General features: G+C 41.0%; 2 protein-coding genes across 2 annotated transcripts; one reads left to right on the top strand and one right to left on the bottom strand.

Moving 5' to 3' along the window:
* The first annotated feature begins 1,518 nt into the window (after positions 1–1,518).
* Positions 1,519–10,812, top strand: bpifcl (BPI fold containing family C, like). Its single transcript, XM_079274362.1, has 16 exons — positions 1,519–1,594; positions 1,711–1,885; positions 2,074–2,176; positions 2,278–2,409; positions 7,137–7,292; positions 7,383–7,446; positions 7,582–7,642; positions 7,787–7,878; positions 8,120–8,296; positions 8,388–8,447; positions 9,276–9,443; positions 9,763–9,830; positions 9,918–9,960; positions 10,061–10,121; positions 10,317–10,393; positions 10,490–10,812. Exons 2-16 carry the CDS (start codon positions 1,729–1,731, stop codon positions 10,526–10,528), a joined length of 1,458 nt encoding a protein of 485 aa, XP_079130488.1. The 5' UTR covers positions 1,519–1,594; positions 1,711–1,728; the 3' UTR covers positions 10,529–10,812.
* A 289-nt stretch (positions 10,813–11,101) lies between these two features.
* LOC306780399 (PRELI domain containing protein 3B-like) lies at positions 11,102–16,276 on the bottom strand. The gene is made up of 6 exons (XM_079272767.1): positions 16,158–16,276; positions 14,868–15,036; positions 14,411–14,500; positions 13,402–13,472; positions 13,070–13,172; positions 11,102–12,962 (listed from the first exon to the last, which is right to left on the bottom strand). Exons 1-6 carry the CDS (start codon positions 16,187–16,189, stop codon positions 12,846–12,848), a joined length of 582 nt encoding a protein of 193 aa, XP_079128893.1. The 5' UTR covers positions 16,190–16,276; the 3' UTR covers positions 11,102–12,845.
* Positions 16,277–18,144: the final 1,868 nt, after the last annotated feature.

Below are 18,144 nucleotides of genomic sequence, written 5' to 3'. Positions count from 1 at the left end.
CGTAACAGAATACAGGATGCGTTACTTGGACACGACACGTTGACACGATAACACGGTCAAAAACTGTGAGCTTCCCATCCACACACACACCTGGTCCTCATTACCAGGCACTAGTGATGTTACGAGATGTGCCGACGCTTCGAAGCGTGTGTCGAGTAATGGAGGGGGCGTTTCCTCGAAGCGCGTATCGAGGCTTGCTTCATTTAGGGGAGGAGCCAAAAATGATGACGTCCGAAGCCTCGCTGCCCGGCTGTACCACGTGACTGCTTCGGGAAGTGGTTCAGATTTTGCCGGGAGGTTTGACAGCAATATAAACCCCTCAGGCTCCATTCAAAATGTGGGTTGTTGGTGGAGAGTTGCTGTCAGTTGAGAGTTTGGATAGTTTGGAGAGTTTAGAGAGAGAGAGATAGTTTGGAGAGTTTAGAGAGTGAGGAGAGAAGGATAGGTGATAAGATGGAGCCAGCTCGGAAGAGGAGGATTTCCCCTGTGTGGGAACACTTTGATTTGATAACTCCTAATAAGGTAAGCTAAATCTAACTCTATTTCAGACACATTAGGTTTGCTAATCAAGAACAAAAATTCCTGTATCAAAATGTATATAGACTTGCTCTTGCGTTTTTGTGCACGCCAGCATCTTCTGTACCCTGTGAAAGGGTGTTTTCAAAGGCCGGAGAGGTCGTGTCAAAAATAAGGAATCGTTTAAAACCAAACACTGTTGAGAAACTGTTATTTCTGAATAAAAATTAATAAAATGTCCCGTGTCCTGTACATCACTGTCCAAGTTACACAAGCATATTCAGTCCCCTCTTCCTAGTTCCACAAGCACTTTCACTGTCCTCTGCCTGCTTAAGCCCATGCCATTTTCCTAAAGTGACATAATAACATCATTACACAACCTGCCATATCATATGATACTCCCATTTTGGGAAAATGTACACACACAGAATACATTAAAAAAATATTTTATTATGCACATATGTCATAATTTATGTACAGAAATGATTTGGTCATACATTTTTGTAATTCCGTCATTCCCAACAGCCATAACAGACACAAAAATTCAATGCATCACATTATGTGGTTCAGATACAGCTGCCTGTGATTATACACTTGGCCAGTAGGTGGTATCGTGTGCACATGAAGCTTCGAGTAATGAACCCTTTCTCGAACCAATTGGCTGAAGTGTTGCGATGCCTCATGAGGCTTCATCTCGCCATCACTACCAGGCACTTACATAGATGCACATTTAAGTTAATGTGCCACCCACTGTTCAATGTCAGAACTGCATGCGTTTCCCTTAAAGACAACATAAAACAACAAAACTACATTATGGCTCCAACAATGTCATTCAACACTTGAGCTCCTAAAACCTTCACTTTGTGTTGTTTTTGACACATTCTACCAAGTATTTGAAGAACACATACAGCGCATACTCAAACAACAGTATCCTGTCACACACACACGCCCACGTGCGTCTTTTAATGTCCGACGGCAGTAAGTTTCACTTCTCAGGAACAGGAAGCCGAGAAAACAGTGAGGACGCTTGTTCAGGAGCTGCCTTTCAACTTGGTGAAATCACTGCAGTATTTAAAAGGTACGTGCTACAGAATATCACAACAATAGGTCAAACGAGAATCGTATGTTTGATTTTAGAATGTATTTTTAACGTGGAAATGTAAGTTACATGTCTCGGTGGTTCTTTGTGTGCAGAGTTTTGCAGTTGCTTTCATGCCGGCATATCTGTATCAAGTATTTGGTACATTGTGCCACAGAGGCCCCGGGAACATGCTCCGACCTGTGATAGTAGTGCTCATGCTCGTCTCCTTTACCTGTGGAGAAAAACCTGCCGTGCAAGTCACCTTGACTAACAAAGGACTTCAGTACGGTAAGTCGATGTGAGATGGTGTTTTTCACTCGGTTAACTTCATTCAAACACAAAATGATTGCTTCTTTGGGGGAGTTAGATTGCTGTGCAGCTACATTAGTCTTTTCATAAAGAACCCAACAAAACGGTCACTGAAACATGTTTCATTCAAAACTATTAAAACTGTACACGTGTGCTGTTCGTCCCAGGAAAGCATGTAGGTGCAGGATGGATTCAGGAGAGGCTGGATCTCGTCACTCTCCCTGACATCAGTGGTACAATCATGCGCCACATACACTACACATTATCCGGGTAAGATTACATTTAACATTCTTGATTTATTTCATGAGACATTGTCACATTGCTCCGATCCATGTCCTCACACCGGTCTTTGCTCTCCCCATGTGCACTAGAGACAACATCACAAAGTGTGACTTTCCAGAGCCATCTGTTGAGTTCTATCAGGACATCGCAGGATTCAACACATCCAGCTTCGGCCTCAGTGTTGCAGTAACCGGCAGGTGGATGACACATGCTGGCCCCATGTGAGTTTCCCCCGATCTCAGTCTTACATTTAAACTCCTTCATCGTGAAGCAAGTGACCCCACAGCTGTTCACTCAAGGTTTGTTGTCAGGTTTTCTTTTTTGGGCAAAAGACAAATCTTCAGAGCACCTGATAACCTGATTATCCTCTTTACCACAATATTAAATATTGTAATTCAAATGTATAAGTTACAGACTTAAGTTTGAAATGTTGAAAGAAATGTACATGAAGCCTAAATGAGGAAGTGATATTAAAATTTAAAATAGCCTTTCTCTAGAAAAGGAAGTGTCTCCTCGAAGGCATCATGTCTCCAGTGCTGTGTCGTTTCAACTCCTGTACTCTTGTATGAAACATCATTGGCTATTTTCGTAAAGAGAAATCACCGGTTCACTTATGACACTCCGTCCTAACTTTTTTAATTAAAGTGATCTTTGTGTTGGCCTTTAAGTCACAAAACAGTCCTAATCATTTTACTAGAAATGAATTGAAACCAGAACTTGCCACACTATCCTGGATCAAATGGTGTCAGTTAGATTATAATAGGTGTTTTTAGTGTGGCGGGGCCTTTAGGGGAAAATGAGAGGGAACCAGCAACACCACCTGGGGAACTACGCCCCTAGAAATATAAGCTTAAGAACCTTAAGATAAGATCCAAAAAGAAAAAACAGTAATTTAGGTCAGGGGTCCCCAACCTTTTTTGCGTCACGGACCGGTTTCATGTTATAAAATATTTCCACGGACCGGTGTTACGTCCCTACTGGTTTCTGGACCTACTGGTTTTCCTTCTGTGCGCGTGTTGTGTTCGCTTAACAGCTGCAGCGGTTTTCTGCCTCTGTCGCCTGTTTCGTCACACTTTCACAAACATATTGCTGGAGATCTAAAAGACACATCTCATATCGATTGCAGGGATTATGATTGTATGAGTGAGCACTGCATCACAGCCACGTATGAAGAAATACATGGAAGAAAATACATTTATGGAAAGATCGCAACAACCTGGATTCGAACTCTGTCCAGCAAAACTCCCACTTGTACTTGGTAATTTAACATTTAACACCGGCAGCAGAGTTGTTGTCCCAAACATACTTTTAAGGCCGCCGTCATTTTCAAGCTCCAGCAGCTGATCTCCCTCTGGCACGGATAAGCTCGATTCACCTGGTTTGTTCACAAATGGGTCGCGGATCCATTCCTTCGCAGTTCGTGGGTCTTTTGTGGTTGGGAAGTAACGCTCGTGACAAGCGTGTTGACATGTGTCAAGAGAGACAGGCGCATGTAATTGGGAGAGAATCCGGTCATTTTTCAAAATAAAATATCTTTCCGACTCTGATAATCAATGAAATGAAAAAAAGTTATTTATTCTTTCTGTGCGGCCCGGTACCAAATGACCCGCGGCCCGGTACCGGTCCGCGGCCCGGGGGTTGGGGACCACTGATTTAGGTGACTTCCTGTTCTTTCACCCAGTACCATGAGGCCACTATGGGTATCAGTTTATAACCACAGTCATCCACCCGGTTTCTGTTGAATATGAAAGTTACAGCTAACTGGGGATATTATGAGGCCTGTTTTAACATGGAGTTTATATCAAACTAGAAAATGCATTTCCTGCTGAAAATGCGTTGGAATGCTGAAAGCTGAAATGAATCTCAAAAACATTGCTGAAAATAGATATCCAATTTCAAAAAAATTGCAAAAAGCTTAATATTTCTAGAAGTTGAAAGATTACAAATATGAAGTCATATCACCCCTCTCCTGAAAGAGCTGCACATTTTGATATTCGAACGGTTTCTGAAGCTTAAAAGAATTCCAGTGGTAGTGATATTTGTTGTAGTAGTAGTAGAAGTTGTAGCAGAAGTATTATTAGCAGTATAAGTATTAGTAGCATTTGAGTAAGTACTAGTTGTAGCAGTAGTGATATTTGTAGTAGTAGAAGTTGTAGTCGAAGTATTTGTAATTAGAAGAAGAATTCCAACAATTATACGAGCACGAGGAGAATTCAGCACAGAACTGCAGAGCAGAATATCTAATGGCCTCTGCTAGTTGCTTACAAATAAAGGAATATTGTATTTTTGAGTATAGAGCCTAACGGTAAGGTGGATGCAGTTGTATCAGCCTAATGCACACACTACAGGTGTTTAAAGTCCAGATTGTCATCATTTACAGGCCACAATGTTAAATCCAAGATGTTGCCTGGCATTGCAATTATGTTTAACTGGTCTGTGTATCATTGATACAATGCTACGATTGTTTTTTGAGAATAACAAAAGGTGTGGTTCCCAAAAAGAAGGAAGTTGGCATCCACTGGATCCCTCCCTGTACAAGAAGACAATGGATGTTTACCAGAAAGTAAAATGGCTAAAACGTTTTTAACGAACTACATCCTTGTTGCATGAGTATACACAAGGAAGCGAACAAGTCGGCGTGATGACATTCTTGTTTCATTGCGCCACTTGACAGAAACTGCATCTTTAAGACTCAAGAGGCTTCAAAATTCATGAGAAGGGTATTTATTTTATATCATAGAAAAAAAGGGTACCATTTCTTAAGCTTGTATTCACCAAAGATTTTATTTCATGTAACCAAAAATAGATTAAAACAAAAACACTGACTTTGAGACAAGGGAACTGAAAGTGCATGAAGCCACGAAGGGCTTTTACCCTGCTTCGTCTCACACGATTCAGAAGATCTCTGCAAAGTGATTGTCGCACCCCAGGTTCAGTAAGCTGTGCAATGTCACAGAACACGATGTCTTGTCTGAATTTTGTATTTTAAAACGGGTTGCAGGAACTTGAAAGAAGATTTGACTGTGTCTCAACAGCTTGTGCAGTGTTAGTCTTTTTTATTATTAAACAATGTGAGTCAGAGCTCTCTCTTCTATACTTCATTGATCGATATATTGCTTTAATATCTGATATATTGCTCAACGATGTGTGTCAAATTCAATCATACAGGTATCACTCCGCTGACACACTACTTATTCTGTTAATAAGGTTTACTAACCATTGAATTTGTTTTTTTTTAAATGCCACCTATCAAAAAAACGATGTATTATCTTTCCAAATACAAAACAATTTTGTCTCTGTCGATTTTAAAAGTGCACAGAAAGTGTTTGAACTGGTATGAGTCACTATCGGATTAAATAATCAGGAGTCGGGAGTCCTGCTGGTTCTCATCAGGGAGTGATGTACACAAGGTGATCCCAAGGTGAACCCAAATAACTGCAATTAACTGTAATTAACTGTAATTAAGTGAGTGGAAGGACAGAAAACCAGCAAGACCTCAAAAGATCCCTAAGACCTGAATGACTGTATGAGAGACACAGAGAGAGAGAGAGAGAGAGAGGAGTGTATGTGCGCGTGTGTCTGTGAGTCTGTGTGTTTATCAACATCACTAATTGGCTCAATCGCAAACACCTGTGTGCCTGAAGCCATTTCATGGAGATAAAACAGGGAAACACCTCTCAAACAAATCATCAAAACTCCCATAACCGTAGCTCCTATTGCTCCGATATTAATAATTGAGAGGAAGGATGACTTGAGAAACAGATCTTGTAAAAAATGTGGCTTAACTGGCGATCTAGAAATGGGGTACCGTGTTCTGTGGAAGATGTTTTTGAAGCAAAATTTAACATTGGTCTCTATGGAGCAGAAAGGTGGTTTTCCTCTCAATTAACGGCTTCCGTGTCAAATGTGGAAATCTGTGGGATTCCACAGTAATTTTTCTACGAAAGGACGAGATTAGCTACTTCTACATCCAGAAATGATGCATGAAGAGTGAAGATTGTGGACACAGTGGCAAAATACAAATGTTTTTTTCACAAGAATCTCAAGCTGCTCTTCACTCTAGCGGTGACATCACGCACTCTAAGCTGCGCAATACACACCCATTATAAAGTCAGAAAAGGGCTGAAATATCATAAAAGTCAAATTGCAGCAGTTCAAAAAGTTTAAAAGATATCAAAAAGCTGAATCATGTGGCAATAGTTAAGGGGTTTCTCAACATTGTAAAGTTGAAATGGTGTCTGTAGCTGAAAGTATGAGGAAGGTGAAGGATTTGAAAGTTTAAGAGGATTTGAAAATATTCTCCATAGAGATCCCATTGAAAATAAAAAGCTTACTAATTCAAAAAGTTTAAAGGTTAGAAATATGAAAAGTCATAGCACCGCTCTGGTGAAAGAGCTCAACATTTTAATAGTTGAACGGTTTCTGTAGCTTAAAATATGAAGGAGAAGAAGAGGTGGGACGGAAGAAATAGAAGTTGAATAAAGATTCGAAGATTGCTCAACAGCATTCCAACAATTATATATTTCGAACATGTCCAGTCTGGACCACAGAGCTGAGCCCATTCTTTAAAAGGATTTTAATGTGACTGATTTATTTTTTCGTCACAAAGGCTTGCATTGTTAGCAAGTTGGTAAGCCAGCAATGGCAAACCACCATTTAGATACAATCAAGAAAACACGGGAAGGAAACAATGCAGAAGGGAAACTGAATTTTTTTACTTTCATAATGAAGATGGCTTTGCAACCAGGTTTTTTTTGCAATGCACGCATAATACGTTATAACTTGGACAAGTCACTGTGGTTAGTCTGCTTCATTTGTGTGTATGTTACACTGACACACACACACACACACACACACACACACACACGGTAGTGGCTTTGGATAGGTTAACTGCATGAATAAATGTTCACCACCACATGCACTGACTTTGTTTGTGCGTGTGTTTCAGACATGACGGGGGATCATTCGACATGGCTATATTTGATGTGGATGTGACCTCTGTAGTGAAGCTGGGGAAAGACGCTGACGGGCATCTGTCTGTCACCAGTGCCCACTGTGAAGCTCATGTTGGAAATGTGGACGTACGATTTCAGGGTGGAGCAAGGTACAGTGAACCACAGGGACAGGGAGAGGAAGGGGAATAGAACAAATACTGATGTCTGGATGTAAGCCCTGCATTTTCATTTGTCAACAGTTGGATGTTCAAGCCTTTCGTGAAGTATTTAAAGGGGCGTATCAAGGATAAAATAGAGGCCTCAGTGAGTGTATATCTGTGTCAAATGTATCAGTATTCTGTCTATGCTGTATGATCATCAATGCTCAGTTGAAACATATTGTACAGGCTTTCAGTGATGAGCATTGCAGGACATTTGCCTTGTTTTTTTCCTCCATAGATCTGCCCTGTAGTGGAGAAGTCAATCGTAAACTTGGAGTCACACCTACAGGCCATGAACGGTATTGCAGCAGGCCGCATCCTCAAAAAGACCCTAAAAATGTCCATGTTGATACCAGTTACATCGTCCAAATGTAAATTAACAGCAAATAATCGAAATCAACAAATAGATAATTCACTCTACATATGATTTCTACTCTCATCAGTTTCCTTTGATGTGGGGGAAAACCTTACTTTTGACTTCCCTCTCACCGGCATGCCCGTCATTGATGCTTCAAGTCTGAATCTAGGTCTTAAGGTAAGGATGCACACACATTTTTTGAATAGAGGAAGACCTCTGACTTTTGGTCACATCATTTCAGGCAGATCTTTGAAAGAAATGATTGTATAAACACAGAACTATAGGTGTACCGTATGTCCAAGTTATGTCCTATGGCAGTAATTTATTACGAGGGCGAGTGCCAAGACATGTGAAAATAATTAATAACAACAAAGTGATCAATAGCTGTAATTGATCATTTGCAACTCTTCATTTAAAGGGAGAGTTCTACAATATAAAAGATCATACAGAACCTCCCTTTGAGGCCCAGCCCTTCACCGTGCCCGAGCAGCCGGGCTACATGCTGTCAGTGGGCCTGTCTGAGTTCACTCTGAACTCCGCCTCTTACGTACTCTACAAAGCGGGCCTGCTTCAGACCGTCATCACCGACAGCATGGTAAGAGCACCTGAAACACAAATGGCAACACAATCTTTCTGCCCGAATATTTCTCTATACTGTTAAAAACAATGGTGTGTCATCATCTCAGATACCTCCATACCTCCACATGCACCTGAACACCAGCTGGATGGGGCCTTACATTCCTCAGGTAAGTGTGTATCAGGGTTACATTTTTCCTTCATCAAAAAGCAGTACTGCTTCTGACATGTATGATCCCTTACCTTTATGATGAACATGTTTCAAACATATTTACATGCCATCACATATATAATCACATAATATAATAGCAAAATTCAGTGGTCAAAAATCTTTAAACATTCAAAATCAACATTCATGTCCTAAAAGCAATCTATATGTGTGTGTGTGTGTGTGTGTGTGTATATATATATATATATATATATATATATATATATATATATATATAATATACACACACATATACACACACACACACACACACACACACAATGTCATGGGGACAAAACATTTGATACAGATGTGGGACCTGTTTTATTTGAAGTCAGGAGGATTTTTTTACTTTTTTATTTTCATAAACCGGTGCAGACGGCACCAATGCACAACCATGGATTTCATCTCATTTTCGAACTAACTAATTTTTGACACTACAGAGGTTTCTAAACATGAGTGCATGTTATTTTTCACTTTCTACATCACACATTTATGCGCCATAATCTTCTTTATCTGGACCTGAGTTACTGCTCACTCACTCTTGCTTAACTGACATGTTACTTCCATACTAGTCTACATTGCCACCTGTACTTTACAACATTTTTGAAAAAAAATAATTGATATAAAATGAACCCGAAGGACCAGAAAAAGCAACTTTATTACAAACACAAGTCCATCAACTTCTGCATTGTCTAGCTTGTCTTGTATCTCTCCGCTGCTTGAAGTTGAATCTCAACTGTCTCACAACCATTTACTCTTTACGCTTATTCTTTCTCTCTCGCTGCAGCTTCCCAAGATGTTTCCCGGACTTCTGATGAGTCTGCAGGTTTATGCCAGAAAACTGCCAATGTTTTCCTTCCAGCCCGGTGTTGTTAAACTGGGTTTTGAAGGCGCTGTCAAGGCTTTCGCCATCCAACCAAATGGTACCGAGACCCCGCTGTTCAAACTCAATGTTGTGAGTACTTACTCTTTATGTCAACAATGCATCAAAGTAGTCGTATAGTGGATATTATATATACTATAAGTACATTCAGATCAATTCTAGTGCTGAGAGGAGTTGTCAGTTAATCAAAAGTGAATTGACAGAAAATAAATGGACACTATTTTGATCATTGATTGATACTCAGTCATTTATCAAATAAAAATGCTGCAAACTAACCGTTCTCCAATGTGGGTTTCCTACATGTAATATACTAAACAATGAATGACCAAAACAACTGATTAATGATAAATAATCATTGGTTGTAGTTGTAATTTAAACCTCTTTCTTTCAGGACTCCGCACACAGCGGTAAAGTGTGGATTTCTGGTGGACGACTGAAGGGCTCCGTGACACTGGATAAGTGAGCATCGCCATGTTTTTAAAACACGCCTGAGTTCACAAACGCAAACTCAAAGTAGATTTAATGATGTGTCTTACTTTCAAACAGCTTGACAGTGACGCTGGTGTCGAGTGAAGTGGGAACCTTTCAGGTACGTGACACGACGACACCACTCTATATGTCAGTCACAGGAAGCCTAATGTGTGTACAAAATACAGTGACTGAAACGATTCACGTGTTTCTCTTTGCAGACTGATACTTTGGAACACTCGGTGAAGGCAGGCATGATTCTTGTCTTTGCAAAGCTGAACGGTGAGTGTGTTTGTGTTCACGGCAGCCCTTTTAACCCGTCATTGCCGGGGGAACACAGGTGCAATTAACAACATGAATTAGAGCAACACAGAGGGAAACAATGCATTTTGTCCTTCACAATATGCCGATACAATCCAACAAACTGAACACAATGCGTACTCTACATTGTCCGTGACTTGTACTTGTCTGTTTCAGTGGAACTGGGCAAAGGTATTCTTTTACCCGGAACGAAACACGCACAGCTGGTCAACACAGTTCTGGGGATGGAAGAGGTCAGTGTTAGTAAAAGATTACTCATGAATGTTTGGTCAACGTTTGGATTAAGAGCAGAACGTGTTGTGCTGACCTTTGCCTATATTTTTTAACAGGGATTTATAGCCATCTCTTCAGATGTGGTGTTGTTGTAAACAGACAGAGGCTTCAACTGACAAACTGGTCTGTTTAATCCATCAAGCACAGACGCTCTTCATCTCACTTCAAATCCTTAAAACTTTCAACCAGTGAACTAACTGCATTTGTAGATGTCGGATACATCACGATACAGATGTGTTTACATGGTGAAGCATCTGCCCCACTCTGGATTCTGGACTGTAAATGATTAACAGGCCTCGTTACGCAGTATATAATCACAACCTACAAATCTACAGCATTCGTGTCAAATCAACAGCTCATCTTTATAAATGCTTTTGAAGTGGTATTCAGGCTCAAATCTGATTGTTTCAAACCATAAGGTATCAAAACATTTTTGCATTCTGGCGGTGTCATTCATATTGGAAATAGTTGGTTTTGAACAGCACACAGTGTGTCAATATTCATAGTACCACCACAGAGCATTACATTTAAACTGGATCTGATACATTGCTCATGTTTCCTGGTAAGCTCAAGAACTGGCAGGAGCCAATTACCTGCATATGTTCACTGACTAATTCATCTTTGGTCACTGGAAGGGGTCGATTAAGGGGATCCACATATTTGGGAAGATAAACCTCAAGAGTTCACACATTTAAAAAGAAAACACCACCACCATATTCATGAAACAATGATATCTCTTTATTTTGAAACATTTCAGTGCGCATTAGTTGGATCCTTTTACACGTTCATTCTTGGAATGTAACGCCACCAAAATATAAATATATTTACAGCCACTGTTCCTAAAATCTTCACCATAGAAAAACATCACACTGGTCATGAAAGGAGACACGGTGAGGTCACCAAATGGCTGATGGGTCATTTAGACAGCTGACCAGACCTCATACTGCGTGATCCTGAGTTGGACCTGACGAGGAATTAGATAATTATGAACAAGAAGCTCAGCTGAACTGGAAGCAGGCGTGAGAAAGACTGACCTATTGTGTACACGGATCTACTGAACCAATGACAGTTGAGCAGGATGCCAACCGTGGAGCGTCTTTGAACACTTGTGATGCAGAGTCTTATTAACAAACATCGTCAAATAGCCTTTAATGTAAACTTAAATCTGTCCTTAATAAATTACAAAAGAGGAGAAGAGCAGAAAAGAGTTACAATAATGTTGCCTTCATCTTAACATGGTGTTAAAGGAGGGAGCAAACAGGGGAACTGAAGTCAACCTGAGTGTGATGTGGGATAAAGAAGTTAAATGTGGAATAAAAGGAACACAGTCTTTGTCAATGTTCACTAAAACAAATATACCATAAATAACACCATCTATAGCCATTAAGAAAACAGACAAGATCATAAATAAAGTGTTTTAAATCAGTACTATCACTTCAATCTTCACATTTTCAGTTTGCACTCAGTGATCCTGAATGTAACCCTGCAGCGCTCCTTCTGCAACACTGCTGAACGTTCACAACTCCACACTTAACACTTCCTGCCTTTTTAAATGCATTTCAGTCCACATGCTGAAAATAAGTTAGACATTTAGTACACAGTCTTATACTGTAACACAACTACACAGCACATCAGTGTAGGAGACAAAACTAACAAACGGTAAGAAAGACTTCAAGAAACTAAGTCATTTTCATCCATTTGTATGACCAGAATAAAGTAGTTGTTAGTCCACCATGCTGGTAGATTTCCACCTGATGGCACAAGAGTGTCAGTTGTACAAGAACTGGACAAGCACCGTAAGTGTTACAGCACCATGAGAGTACACCCACAAGGGCCTTCCTGTCTGAACTCAGATCCGACTGCAGCTCACAGCAAATCCATCTGTGAGGAAGTCCAGGTGGCGCAAAAGACGGCAGATTAATCTGGATTATCTGACCTTGCATGACCGTGGAGAGTAAAAAGCCTGGAGCTTCGAAAAGTTAGAGAAAAGTGACTTAATTTCAGCGGTTACCAGTACTCAACCTGCTAACGAGGGTTTGGAAACAATAAGAAGAGAACATTAGAGACAGATGAACAAGTCAAGATGAAGTGGGGGAGACAGATGAGAAGAACGATGAAATATGGAGGCACTATGTGAATTTAAAAAATAAGAGCTTAAACACCACAAGACTGAGCTTCAAATGCAGTCCGATTAAACCGGGTTTGTTTTTTTAAAATGTCATCAGCTCGTCACTGCCCACGGCGGCGAGAATCAAACTCGTCTGCGCAGACTGCTGAGGACGGACAAACGCACAGAAACAAAAACCGTACGTAGGGCCGGCGGATGGGGCTGTGTTGGCAGATTAGGTGAGGTGAAACGTCTGAGAGATCCATCGGTTCATGGCGGTGGACGAAGCAGTGGGAAGGCCGGGATCATTTGTCAGCGACCGCTGCCGCCATCGGCGCACGTATAGTACCACGAGCGGTCGCCGCCAACTCCTCGATTTCTGCGTTTAATCGTCTGATGACCCACTCCATTGCCTCCCGACCCTGAGACAGACGGAGGGAGAGTATTACAAAACAGAATGACGGGCACATTGCTATGAAGAGAGGGATCGTGACGAGTTATCAGGAGAATTTAAAAAGGGCAGCTTCACCTTGCCGGCGTTTGCAGAGATGGTCTTGGCCATGAGACCCTCGAGGTAGCTACTCAGACTGATGCCTTTCACACTGATCATAGCCTCCTGGGTCAGCACCGTCCTGAGAACACAAATAAAGAAGGTCACAAAGCAGTCGACTCAAAGGTAAATCTGTTATAGATTATAATCCTTCAATTAAAAACTACTAAACATTTTTGCAATAAACCAAAATACTCAAACATAAGCACACATAAAAAGGGCCGAACTAGAAATAATAACAAACAAATTATTAATCAGGATAATAAATATCGCAGGTGACATTAGACATTTATGAAAGAAAAGTAATTTACTTTTCAGGATCCTGCGGATGTGGCTTGTACGTCAGCTTCTCATCCACAGACACCAGGTTAGTGAAGGAGATCTGGATGGACAAAACGGTCACATTTAGTCTTTGTCTCACTTACAATATTTACATCGTCTACGGGCATTTTAGTAGATTTAACAGCAGCTGCAGAGGGAACAGAGCCATGAAGCCCCAGACAGGGATCCTCTCGCTCTACAAGACCTTTGTCGTAGTTAAGGACAAAGGTCAGGAAAAACACAGGTGCAACTGATAACATTAACCATGGTTCCAGCTGCTATGCAGCAACTATTAGTGGTATGATTTGCACCTGTGTTTGACGAGTGAAACGTCCACTGTTGGACTGCTATTACTCAGACAGTCAGCCAACTCAATTCAACACCATGTTGAAATCCAATGTGGTGAGGGTGCAAGAAAAAAAAAAGAGCTTGCTTTGAAATACACCCACGCTACATGACGATTGCGACTCTCTTCAGAGTTCAGGTCATGCGTGTGTGTTTAGCTGACAAATTAAACAAGTCAAACCTCTGACAAACAAGTGTGTAGTGCAGGTAAATGGATATCTGAATAAGCAATTCCCCAAACTAGTACATTGTCACTAACATGACATTAAACAAACTAACAATCAGGAAGTAGAAAGTCTTCCGCACTGTGGAAGCAGCTAAAAGGCTGGTATCTGAATGGCTTCTTAATGAGAAGCAGGTGCCAAGGCTGACTGAGGAAATTACTACAGCTTAGCTTCAGCAGTGGACACAAATCTATTTTCTTTCCCCAGAGATATGAAAGTTCCATGAGAAACAATGCCTGAAGTCCTCAGATATAATGAAGTGTTAATCGACAGCATTTCTCAACCAAGGTAGCCTCCTGTAATCAATCAGATGATAGAGAGGATGCCATGTATTGGTTCTCTGTCCTACTGGCCCTCACACACTTTGTATCAGTGTTCAGTGGTTCTCACAGAAAGTGTGTTTATTAACAATGATGGCAGCACTACTTACATTTGTAGATTTCAGCTCAAAGCTCTTCTCTTTGGGGTCCACAACTGAATGTTCCTGAACATAAGTGCATGTTCTTGTTACCCCGAACATCTGCAGGAAAAGGACACAACCCAGGATTGGTTTTAAAAAATTAAAATAAACTCTTGCCAACAAGTGGGATGTGAGGACCATTAAATAACGATGTGGAGCCCTGACAGTCTTCATATCGAACATAATAACAATAAATACTATTGTCTTGTTTCTTTCCTCTACAAAATTATTTTAACTATTGAGTCGTGTTTTGAATTTCTTTAGCTTGAGAGGGACAGGTGATTTATATACAGCGGCAAACTGAGGAGGTCAAACCATAAACGCCGTAATGATTAAGAAAGATCAGGGCAGGCGGAGTTAATCTCAAACAAGCCTATCATCAATCAAAAGAAAGCAGCAGCTCAAGCGTTTCATCATCTTAACTTACAGTCTTGGCCATGGCGGGAAGCCCCCACTCTGTGCTGAGCAGTCTGGTACTGTGTAACCGGCCCTCTGCGTCCACACTTCTGTCCAGAACATCCACACCAAACACACCGGGGTTCATGGGGTTGGGGTACTTCTGCATCGCCGCCTTGGTCACCGTCTCCCATGGATGGCTGTCGAAAAACAATATCAATATTTAGCAACTTCCTAAAGGTCATTTAACACTCTGGAAAAGGATTGTGGACCGTCAATGTCAGACAATTCTGTAATAGTTACATTTTGATATGTGTGCACTGCACATACACACACCCACCAATACAACAAAATGCATTGCTGTGGGTGACATCGCAAGAATCCAGCGGTCTTGCGAGATAAATGTGACAACAACTGGCAATCAAATAACTTTGAAGTTCAGTTATTATGCACAGGACTCAGGAGGTAAAAAGTGAAAATGGTCCGTGCCCTGCCTTATAGTGTAACACAAATGTTGTAAAAAAAAAAAAGGTTCAATGTCATATTGTCAATATTAAAGACTGGTGCAGACACAAAATGGAGGAATCACCTAGGTATTCATGCACCGACAGGCGGAGGAGGAACGCCCCCTCTGCACAGCACGGACCATCATCGTGGATTTAACTGCAAACTTATGGAAACGGACAACAATGTTCCGAGCATTGTTCCACACTTACTACTGTCCGGAGAGCACAAACACAGACAATAGACGCATGATGGTCCCTCGTTTGACAGACAGACCGTTATGCAACACCAATGATCGCGGCTCAGACACATTAATATCACGGAAATCATTTATCTTTATAATAACGTGAACGTGTGGCTGAAACGTTTCAGTACACTTTTAACATTTAAAATGACACACACGGCTGAGCTACTCAACGTTACAGCATCTAATAAAGTTAGCTTTGAAGCTAACAGCCCAAAGCTAACCTTCAGCTAACGCTAGCTAAAGATTAGCTTACTTCTAGCGCACAAATACCAACAAGTGTGGAGATTTGTTGAAACAACTTTAACCATAGAGTCGAATATAAGTCACATTTGCTGAATGTGATTACTGACATGAATGACACACAGTTAAGCAACATGACTGCGAGCGTGTGTTTAGTTACAGTTAACCTTAGGTCACGTTAGATAAGGTTAGTTACAGTTCACCTTAGCTCCTTAGCAGCTAAGGAGGCTAGCAGCTGCGCCCCGGACGGTAACGTATCACACGAAAGAAAACGAGTTACTAAACAGATTTACGTGTTTAAGGCATCGTCACAGACAGAAAAATACTCACTTGAAAATGTGCTCTGACGCCCAGATCTTCATTTTGTTACGCTTTTCTGTCAGGGCTCGGGAGCCCGGTGCCTGTGACCGCGGTGAGGAACGAAGGAGAAAACCTTAAAAGGACGAGACTCCCCCTGGTGGTAGAGACAAGAACTGAAGGAGACAACCTTAAAACGACGAGACTCTCCCTGGTCTCCCTTGTATTATAGTCTCGTATTGTTTTTTTTTCTCAATTTTTGAGGAACGTTTACGTGACCAAAGCACATCTGCTTTATTGTACCTTAAACTTATTTTAATCTATCAGTAAAAACCGAAAAACGGTGCATCCTATACTTACATTCTTGCTTTAATAGAAACTCAATAAATTTGCATTATTATTTCTTAACCAAATCAAAAGTAATTCCAATTATACCAAAGGGGGGCATGAAAAAGATGCAGGACCCAAGCTGACTGAGCAACATCATACATCAAACCAGCATCACTAAAATCATTTCATACATACAATTAGGACGCTGTTGTTACACTTCCAATTTTCCCGTAAGTAATTTGATCTCCTTTAACAACTAATTGAATGTGGTGGCAACCTATCAATTTATTGTGTAAAGGAAACTTACTTCAGTTACTGCCACCACATAATCTAAAGGTACATTTACAATCAACCGACTGTATGACATTTCACCAAATCATGCAAGAAAAAAAAGGTTGGTTGAAGTGTTGTCTGGAGGCGGGACAAATGACCGTCGAAGCTGTCAATCACGATCATAAACGGTTCTTATTGGTACGGGGAAAAGAACAGCGTGCCTCAAATGTCGTCATCACGCACGTATCCGATCTGTCCTTGAAGCGTAACACGGGCAAGATGGTTGCATACTGGAGACAGGCGGGCCTCAGGTAAAAAAATACATATAATGTATATGTAGAGAGCTAGCTCTGTGGTCAGTGTTGACCACATTATTGTAAATAAGGATTTGTTATTATAACTGAATACTTTCGCAACGTCCTTGTTGTTTTTCTGTCTATTGTCCTCAGTGGGCGACATAGCATAGCTTAGCTTTAGTTAACTGTTGTTAGCTTTACCACCCATGCGTTTAGATTGCCGCATTAACGTTAGTTGAAAACTATCAATAACGTGACTCTTTCTGATAACTATTGGCATTATTAGTCATTAAAGCAGCAGTTGTGTTTTTCACTGTCAGTAGCGCGTGTCCTTTAGCATGCGGCTAACTAGTGTTTTCTCCCTGCAGCTACATCCGCTTCTCCTCTATCTGCGCGAGTGCGGTGCGGGCGGCGATGAAGCCGCAGTTCCAAGCCGACGCTTTGAAGCTCGCAGAATCCAACGTGAAAGTCGTCAAACTCAAAGCAGCATGTAAGTTCATCACATATTATAAGTTACTCTGATCATACCGGCACATGAAGTCACCATGGCCCCCCGACTGTGACGAGGATAGGCGGCTGTGACATTGAGCGGTGTCAGCGGTGGAGGACTTATTCAGAGAGTTAACAATGTTCAAGTACAAGTGGAGGACGTGCACCCTAGCTTTTATAAAAGCAGCAGAAGAAGAATTATCCGCTGCCTTCATATACAGTTCAGTATCAACGGTGACCTTTCAGAGTGCTGTATCGTCATTGTGCTAGTATTGCTGCTGCACTGATGTGTAGGCGTCATTTTAACGTTTTACCTAATCAAGGTGATCATTTTTAACTGATAATTATACGTCTAACAATGCATTCGCTTTTCTAGATGAGTTTCCTGGAAACGTGCATAAAATGTGTTTATGTATGTTAAATCTAAATTAACTAATAATTAGATAAGTGGAGGTTTGGGTTGAATTAAACTTTGGACACATGACAGTCTTTTGGTACATGTCAACATCGTTCATTGAGTGTACTTGGGGTCAAATGATTCCTGATCATGGTCCCTATACCAGAACTATTCATACCTTAAATCTGATGCACAATACTCAACTGACCCCATGTATGGAGGTTATGTTTAATGA

The sequence above is a fragment of the Melanostigma gelatinosum genome, assembly GCF_949748355.1.
Source record: "Melanostigma gelatinosum genome assembly, chromosome: 8".
NCBI lineage: Eukaryota > Metazoa > Chordata > Actinopteri > Perciformes > Zoarcidae > Melanostigma > Melanostigma gelatinosum.
The sequence above is the reverse complement of the archived record's forward strand: the minus strand, read 5'-3'. Positions and strand labels throughout refer to the sequence as shown.

What these genes read in the sequence shown, in the direction of transcription:
- bpifcl (XM_079274362.1), top strand. Translation starts at nt 1,729, where the DNA reads ATGCCGGCATATCTGTATCAAGTATTTGGTACATTGTGCCACAGAGGC. An exon ending in CGATTTCAGGGTGGAGCAAG is followed by an intron (nt 7,293 to 7,382) that starts GTACAGTGAACC and finishes ATTTGTCAACAG; the next exon opens with TTGGATGTTCAAGCCTTTCG. An exon ending in TGTCTTTGCAAAGCTGAACG is followed by an intron (nt 10,122 to 10,316) that starts GTGAGTGTGTTT and finishes TGTCTGTTTCAG; the next exon opens with TGGAACTGGGCAAAGGTATT.
- LOC306780399 (XM_079272767.1), bottom strand. Translation starts at nt 16,189, where the DNA reads ATGAAGATCTGGGCGTCAGAGCACATTTTCAA. An exon ending in GCGTCAGAGCACATTTTCAA is followed by an intron (nt 15,037 to 16,157) that starts GTGAGTATTTTT and finishes GTTTTTCGACAG; the next exon opens with CCATCCATGGGAGACGGTGA. An exon ending in TTGAGCTGAAATCTACAAAT is followed by an intron (nt 13,473 to 14,410) that starts GTAAGTAGTGCT and finishes TTGTCCATCCAG; the next exon opens with ATCTCCTTCACTAACCTGGT.